This window comes from Microcebus murinus, chromosome 19 (assembly GCF_040939455.1).
Source record: "Microcebus murinus isolate Inina chromosome 19, M.murinus_Inina_mat1.0, whole genome shotgun sequence".
Classification (NCBI taxonomy): domain Eukaryota; kingdom Metazoa; phylum Chordata; class Mammalia; order Primates; family Cheirogaleidae; genus Microcebus; species Microcebus murinus.
In genome coordinates, this window is record NC_134122.1 from 15,581,533 (window position 1) to 15,590,338 (window position 8,806).

The 8,806-nt window shown below is 34.6% G+C and overlaps 1 protein-coding gene across 2 annotated transcripts in view; it reads left to right on the forward strand.

The window, feature by feature from the left end:
- LOC105885304 (phospholipid-transporting ATPase ABCA3-like) overlaps window positions 1–8,454 on the forward strand; it is a 63,037-nt gene extending 54,583 nt beyond the window's left edge. For both annotated transcript variants that reach the window (XM_012790140.3, XM_012790141.3), the window contains exons 13-15: window positions 7,196–7,350; window positions 7,581–7,736; window positions 8,049–8,454. In XM_012790140.3, coding sequence (XP_012645594.2) covers window positions 7,196–7,350; window positions 7,581–7,736; window positions 8,049–8,291 — 554 coding nt within the window. In that variant the 3' untranslated portion in view covers window positions 8,292–8,454. The remainder of the gene's footprint in view (window positions 1–7,195; window positions 7,351–7,580; window positions 7,737–8,048) is intronic.
- The last annotated feature ends 352 nt before the right edge of the window (window positions 8,455–8,806 follow it).

An 8,806-nucleotide genomic window follows, 5' to 3' on the forward strand; every position in this document is an offset into this window, starting at 1 on the left:
TGTAGCCAAGACTTCCAGCACTATATTGAACAGAAGTGGAGATAGTGGGCAGCCTTGTCTGGTTCCAGTTCTAAGTGGGAATGATTTCAATTTTTCCTCATTCAGTATGATGTTGGCTATGGGTCTGTCATATATGGCTTGTATCATTTTTAGATATGTCCCTTCTATGCCTATTTTCTTAAGTGTTCGTATCATGAAAGGGTGTTGAATTTTGTCAAAAGCTTTTTCTGCATCTATTGAGAGAATCATGTGATCTTTGTTTTTGCTTCTGTTTATGTGGTGAATTGCATTTATAGATTTACATATGTTGAACCATCCCTGCATCCCTGGGATGAACCCCACTTGGTCGTGATGGAATATTTTCTTGATAAGCGTCTGGATTCGGTTAGCTAAGATTTTGTTGAAAATTTCTGCATCTATATTCATTAGGGATATTGGTTTATAGTTTTCTTTTTTTGTTGCATCCTTTCCTGGTTTCGGTATCAGAGTAATATTCGCTTCATAAAAGGTGTCCGGGAGGTTTCCGTTCTTCTCGATGTTGTGGAATAGTTTCTGCAAGATAGGTTCTAGTTCTTCTTTGTAAGTGTGGTAAAATACGAGTGTGAAACCATCTAGACCGGGTCTTTTCTTTTTAGGGAGATTTTTAATTGCTGTTTCTATTTCAGCTCTTGAGATTGGTCTGTTCAGGGAATCTATTTCTTCCTGGTTGAGCCTAGGGAGGCTGTGTGTTTCTAGAAATTTGTCCGTTTCCTCCACATTTTCCAGTTTGTGTGCGTAAAGATTTTTGTAGTATTCATAAATTATATTTTGTATCTCTTTGGGATCAGTTGTGATATCTCCTTTTTTGTTCCTGATGGAGCTTATTAGAGATTTCTCTTTTCTGCTTTTTGTTAGCTTAGCCAATGGTGTGTCAATTTTGTTTATTTTTTCAAAGAACCAACTTTTTGTTTTATTAATCTCCTGAATAGCTTCCCTGTTTTCAATTTCGTTTAGTTCTGATTTGATCTTGTTAATTTCACTTCTTCTGCTGGGTTTGGAGTTGGTCTGTTCTTCTTTTTCCAGCTCTTTCAGTTGTTTCGTTAGATTGTCTATTTGTGATCTTTTTGTCTTTTGGTTATAGGCATTTATGGAGATAAACTTTCCTCTCAGAACTGCTTTAGCTGTGTCCCAGAGGAGTTGATAACTTGTGTCTCCTTTGTCATTTTCTTCATAGAATCTGCTCTCTTTTTAAAGTACAAAATGCTTAATATAAAATTTTAAAATTAGTACTTATATTTCTTAGTACATCAAAATTCTTACTTCATAGTGCACCATCCCCATTGATCAACATATGGTGCCTCTTCTTTTTTTTTTTTATTTATTCCCTCATTTATTTATTTTTTCCTCTTATCTCACTTTCACATCTATTCCCTTCTCCCCTTAATAGAAAACCATTATAATTTGGTTGATGTGTACTGTTCTCATTGTGAAAAGTATATTCTTATGAATGTATGTTTATATTTGTTAAGAAAATTTCAAACGTATAGCTAAGTTGAAAGAATTTTTCAGTGAACACTCTTGTGCCCACCAACTAGATTCTACCATTTTTTTCCCTTTATTTTTTTATTTTTAGAGACAAGATCTCACTCTGTCACCCAGGCTGGAGTGCAGTGGTGTGATCATAGCTCACTGTAGCGTCAAACTCCTAGGCTCAAGCGATCTTCCTACCTCAGCCTCCCAAGTAGCTGGGACTACAGGTGCACACCAGCGTGCTCAGATAATTTTTCTTATTTTTTGGAGACAGTCTCACTGTGTTGCCCAGCCTGGTCTTGAACTCCTTCCTTAGCCTTCCAAGGTGCTGAGATTACAAGCAAAAGCCACTATGCCTGGCCAATGCTACCATTTTAATATTTTACTATCCTTAATTGTCATATCTATCAATCTAGTGTTAGATATTTCAAAGGTAATTTTAGACATTATTATGCTTTCTTCTAAATAAGTTAGCATGCATATTAACTAGAGTTTTTTAAATATAAAATTTTATTATAATTAAATGCTTAAATTTTAAGTGTTCATGTGCTGAATTTTGACATATGTATAAATCTGTGTAATTCCATCACCTGTTAAGATTGAGAACTTCAGTATAATCTCAGAAAATTTTCGTGCTACTCCTGTGAATCACTTGTAATTCGTTTCAACCAACACCTTTCCATTAGAAACCTCTATTTGTTATCTGAGAACACACGTTATTCAGTTTCTTATGTGCATGTTCTCATGCCCTTCCCATCACTGGGGATTCCTAAACTGCCTTTTGAAATACTGCATTCATCTATGAAGAAACATCCCAAAAGCACACTCCTGTTACCCTCAGTGAGAATTAATCACTCTTACCTCTATTTAGTAATTGATATGTTCCATGTGACTAAATAGATCCTCACAAATAGTAAGTGCTTAATAAATACATGTGGATTGAAATACATGTTAATTGTTCATGCATTACACTTGTTGAGTCATCTATTCCCATCATTAGATTTAAATTGTTGGACACAAGGGTCATACCTTGTTAATTTTTCTAAATTTTTTTTATTGAAGTAAAATTCACATAACAAAAATAATCATTTTAACAATTTCAAAATGTCCAATTAAGTGGCTTTGGTACGTTCAGAGTGTTGTGCAATTATTATCTACTATCTAGTTCCAGAATATTTTTATTATCTCAAAAAGAAACCTGTACTCTTTAGCTATTACCCTCCAGTTTTCTTTCCTTCTAGATACTGGTCACCACTAATCTGATTCCAGGCTTTATGTATTCAACTAATCTAGATATTTCATATAAATGAAATCATGCTATATGTGATCTTTTGTGTCTACCTTCTTTCACTTAGCATAACTTTTTCAAGTTTCATTGATGTTATAGCATATATCAGTACTTAATTCCTTTTTATGGTTGATTGACATTCTGTTATATATATATATGCCACATTTTGTGTATCGATGGACATTTGGTTTGCTTCACCTTTGGCCATTGTGTTTCTATGATCATTTGTATACAAGTTTTATTTGGATACCTGTTATTAATTCTTTGCGGTATATACCTAGTAGTGTAATGGCTGAGTCATATGATAATTTTGTGTTTAATATTTAAAGAACTTCCAAACTATTGTTTCACAGTGAATGCACCATTTTACAATCCCATTAGAAATGTACAAGTACTCCAATTTCTTCATGCCCTCAATAACACTTCTTGTTTTATTTTTTTAAAAATTCTGGCCATCCTAGTAGTTAGAAGTGGTATGTCATTGTGGTCTTTGATATTAATATTATTTCATGATATATTAACCTTTTTATAATTAATGATTTAAGCATCTTTACAGTGCTTATTCACCATTTATAAATATTTTAATTGAATTGTCTATTCATGTTCTGTGTCCTTTTTTTGGTGTCTTCTTTTTTATTTTTTAATAGCACCGGGAAAACCTAGTCATAGTGTAAAAAATGAGATAATATGGATAAATATAAGTAGAAAATAAAAATCACATTACCTTCAATAATGATCAGCATTTGCTGTTGCTGTTAAAAAATTAACATCTTTTACAACAATTTGAATGGAATGAGAGACCATTCTCCTAAGTGATGTATCTAAAGAATGGACAAACATCACATATACTTGCTATTAAATTGGAACTAATTGATGAGCACACATGTGCACAGAGGGAAGTAAAAGTCATTGGAAATCAAGCAGAGAGGAGCGGGGAGGAGGGCATGGGTGAAAAACTACCTAACAGGTATAGTGAACACTATTTGGGTGATGTACACACTTATAGCCATGACTCAAGCATTACAAAAGTAATCCATGAAACCAAAGTCATTTGTACCCCCTCAATATTTGAAATATGAAAAAAAAACTTTATGTTGAGGAAGTTTCCTTATATTCCAGGTATGATTGTGAAAGCATTTTTATAATGAAAGTGTATTTTTATCATGAAAGTGTGTTGAATTTTGTCAAATGATTTTTTTTTTAAGTCAAATGATTTTTATACATCAATTGAGATGACCAAGTGGGGTTTATTCCTTTGTTGTACTAATGTGATATATCATATTGATTTTATTTAATATGTTCAACCACACTCACATCCTGGGATAAATCCCACTTGGTCATAATGCATGACCATTTTAATATTCTGCTGAATTCAGGTTGCCACTTTTAATATTTGAAGATTTTTGTATATGTATTCATAGAGGATATTGATTTTTTTTATTTTAGTATATTATGGGGGTATAAACATTAAGGTTACATACGTTGCCCTTATCTCCCCTCCCCCCTCGAGTCAGAGCTTCAAGCGTGTCCATCCCCCAGATGGTGCGCATCGCACTCACTATGTATGTTTATGCCCAACCCCTCCTCCCCCCTCCCACCTGCCCCATACCCAACAAATGTTTGTTTTTCTTTTTTTCTTAACATTTTGGTTACATTTTATAACTTTGCCTCTCCCTAGCAAGGGTTAGAGGTATGCCCTTCCCCTCCACAATGCTCACCACATCCCTCAGATGTGGGACTACCCCTCCAACCCCCAAATCCCTGGTGAACACCACCACCCTTTGAGCACCATAGTGTTAATCAGTCAGTACCAATTTGATGGCGAACATATGTGGAGCCCATTAGTCTGATCTTGTGTCACCTCCCTTTGGATAATGGGCTCAATCCAGGATAATATAAGCAGTGCTAGCTTGCTGTCAATTAATTCCATTGTAAACATATACCAATTTTTTTTTTTTTTTGATACAGAGTCTCGCTTTGTTGCCCAGGCTAGAGTGAGTGCCGTGGCGTCAGCCTAGCTCATAGCAACCTCAAACTCCTGGGCTCAAGCAATCCTCCTGCCTCAGCCTCCCGAGTAGCTGGGACTACAGGCATGTGCCACCATGCCCGGCTAATTTTTTCTATATGTATTAGTTGGCCAATTAATTTCTTTCTATTTATAGTAGAGACGGGGTCTTGCTCTTGCTCAGGCTGGTTTCAAACTCCTGACCTCGAGCAATCTGCCTGCCTCGGCCTCCCAGAGTGCTAGGATTACAGGCGTGAGCCACTGCACCCAGCCCATATACCAAATTTTAATAATCCAGTCATAAATTGACAGACACTTGGGTTGTTTCGATGTCCTTGCATAGTGAATTGTGCTGCCATAAACATTCGGGTGCGGATCTCTTTATAATAGAATGTCTTATGCTCTTTTGGGTAGATGCCTAATAATGCTATTGGTAGGTTGAATGGTATTTCTATTTTTAGCTCTTTGAGATATCTCCAAATTTTTTTCCACAAAGGTTGCACTAATTTGCCGTCCCACCAGCAGTGTAAGTGTTCCTGTCTCTCCACATCCTCGCCAGCGTTTGTTGTTTTGGGATTTTTTTGATACAGACCAATCTCACTGGGGTTAGATGATATCTCATTCTGGTTTTGATTTGCATTTCTCTAATGATTAGAGATGTTGAGCATTTTTTTATGTTTGCTGGCCATTATTCTGTCTTCTTTAGAAAAGTTTCTGTTCATTTCCGTTTCCCATTTCTTGATGGGGTTGTTCGATTTTTCTTGTTAATTCTTTTGAGCTCTAAATAGATTCTTGTTATCAGACCTTTATCGGAAGTATAGAGAGCAAATATTTTCTCCCATTCTGTAGGTTGTCTATTTGCTCTAATGATAGTATCCTTGGCTGTTTAGAAGATAACCCAACAGGCTCAAACTCCTCTAAGACATTACAGGTCCAAAGCAGATATCCCCAGATCTGCCAAGGATCGTTGCTCTGGAAAGTATATTGATTTATAGTTTTCTTTCCTTTTAATGTTTTTATGTGACTTTGGTATGAGGGTAATGCTGGCTTTAGAGAATCAATGTTGATTCCTGTTCAATTTTTTGGAAGAATTTGAGATGGATTTATGTTAGCTTTTCTTTAAATGGTTGGGAGAATTCACCTGTAAAGCCATCTGTTCTGGGATTTTCTATTTTGAGAAGTTTTTGATTCCTAATTTAATATCTTTACTTGTTATAAGTTTTTAAAGATTTTCTAGTTCTTCTTGAGTCAGTTTTTCCAATTTGTGTGTTTTTAGGAATTAGCCCATTTCATCTAGGTTATTTAATTTTCTGGCATATAATTGTTCATAGTATTCTCTTACAATCTTTTTTACTTTGTACTTCTGTAAAGCTTGTGGCAATGTCCTCACTTTCATCTGATTTGGGTAATTTGAATCTTCTCTCATTTTTTCTTCATCAAGTTAACAAATGCTTGTCAATTTCATTGATTTTTAAAATATACTCTATTAAAGGTTATATTGATTCTCTCTAATATTTTTATATTCTTTTATTTATCTCTGCTGTAATCTTTATTGTTTCCTTCCTGTGATAGTTTTGAGTTTAGCTTGATTTTTATATTTTTAGTAGCTTAAGATAAAATTGGGTTGTTTATTTTTATGAAGGTGTTTAAAAGTATAAATTCCTTCTGAGCATTGTTTTCCCTGCATCCAATAAGTTATGTAATATTGTGTTTGTTTTTAGTTTTCTCAAAATATTTAAAATTCACTTATAATTTCTTCTTTGAGTGTTATTTAATTTCTTCAGATTTGTAATTTTCCAATTTTTCTTCTATTATTAATTTGTAGCTTCATTCAATGGAGTCTTGCTATGTTGCCCAGGCTGGTCATGAACTCCTGAGGCAGGAAGATTTCCTGAGCTCAGGAATTTGAGGCTGCAGTGAGCTAGGATCATGCTGTACTCTAGCCTGGCCAACAGACTGAGACTCTGTTTCTGAAAAAAAAACAAAGAAAATAAAAAAGAAAGAAAGAAAAAATAATAACTGTTAGATAATAGTCTGTTTCTCAAATGTTGTCAAATGGCTGATAGCAGTACTAGAAATACTATTTCTAGTACTAGAAATAGTATTGAAATACAGCAAATTCTTCAAAACATTTTTATTACTAAAATACTTTATATTGTTTTGTGTTCATTGAAAATTAGAATATATGAGTAAAGCAAAGGGAATATGGTTTCTTTTCTCATCACCAGAAGGTAATCATTGATATTTACCAGACTTTTTCTGTAGACAATATTGCTAATTTTTTTGAGTAATTCATAAGTAGACAATGAAGTTGAGGTGCTAATTAACAGTATATTATTGTCAAATTTTCTCATTGAAGCTTGGCTTCTGTCATGACTTCTGCTTGATTCTAGGTCTCCTTAATTTTACCAGAGGAAATGTCTGTATTAATGGATATAACATCTCAAAGAACATGATGCAAGCTAGGAAAAGCATGGGCTTTTGCCCTCAGGATAACCTATTGTTTGACACATTGTCAGTATCAGAACACCTCTATTTCTACAGTGTGGTGAGCCAGAGATATATATGTTCTCTTTCCCCACTCTTTATATATAATTGAGGCTATGTGACCAAGGATCAATATCCTCTTTATTTAGTAAAAGTTCATTTTTGAGGCTTTTTCTTAATCGAAGGGAAGAAGAAACAACTTATATCTAGATAGCTGTATAAAAAAGTGATGTAAGAATTTTCCAAGGATAAAGTTGGAAGTACCATATACACTCTGGCTTCTCTTTCTAGATAAAAGGAGTACCTCCAGAGAAACGTTCCATAGACATTAACAAAATGCTGACTGCTTTTGGCCTGCTACAAGATCAGGATGAGTTTTCCATGTATCTGAGTGGAGGAACAAAGCGCAAACTCTGTCTTAGCATAGCACTTCTAGGGGACCCCAAGGTAAACAAGAGTTAAAGTGGATCCTTGCTCCAGCTGATCTATAAAAATCAGCTGATTACAGACCTAAAAGCTGACAAGACTCTAGCTCTCTAAAAGAAATTTCCCAAATGATAGAGGGAATTCTCATTCTTGACCCAGCTGATATAATGTGGTCATGGGTTTGAAATTATTAACTTTTTGGAGTTCTTAACTCTGGTGGAGTCTAGATTCTGTATCTTAGCTTAAATTTATCCCTCATGAATAATAAGTTAGCCCATGAGTGTCACCGCATGAGTTTAAATATGGTCTTGAAAGTTTTATTCTGGTCTTTAGGTCATGATACTTGATGAGCCAACATCTGGCATGGACATAGTCTCAAGGAGAAACACCTGGGATATCCTTCAACAGTATAAAGTGGATCGCACAATCATATTGACCACGCATCACATGGATGAAGCTGAGATCCTGGGTGATCGCATTGCCATCTTGGTCAAGGGGACCCTGCAGTGCTATGGCTCTCCAATTTTCCTGAAAAAAAAATATGGTCTCTCATTTTACTCATTCTTTGAATGCTGATGCCTTAATAATATTCTAAAATAATTTTCATTATTGTTTTTGTTTCTCTACACAGACCTTTAATAGCATTCTATGTCCTATTGTATCAGGTCTAAACTATTTTAGTTACTTTTATGGCTGTTTGAAATTTAAACATATCTTGTCTATTCATTTCCTTTTTACTATGACCCAGTAAATTCTTGGAAAATTCTCCTTACCAACCCCACAAAAGTCATGTTTATTTCTCCCACGTGGAAGTGTTAATTTGTCACAAAATAAACTCATGCCTCCAAAAGATGGTAGAGAGGTAGATTAATGGCTTGTATGGGAGAAAGTTAATGACCAGATATTTCTGACCTTTTTTTCTGGCTTTTGCCAAATCAATATCAAATCCCCAGTGTAATGAGTTAAATGCTTTCTTGCTTATTTTTGTAAAACATTCATGAAATGTGACAGTTAGTCAATAATAATTTAAATGGATAGTGGAATAAAAGTAAATGGATAGTGGAATAAAATAGTCTTAACATGGAAGAGTA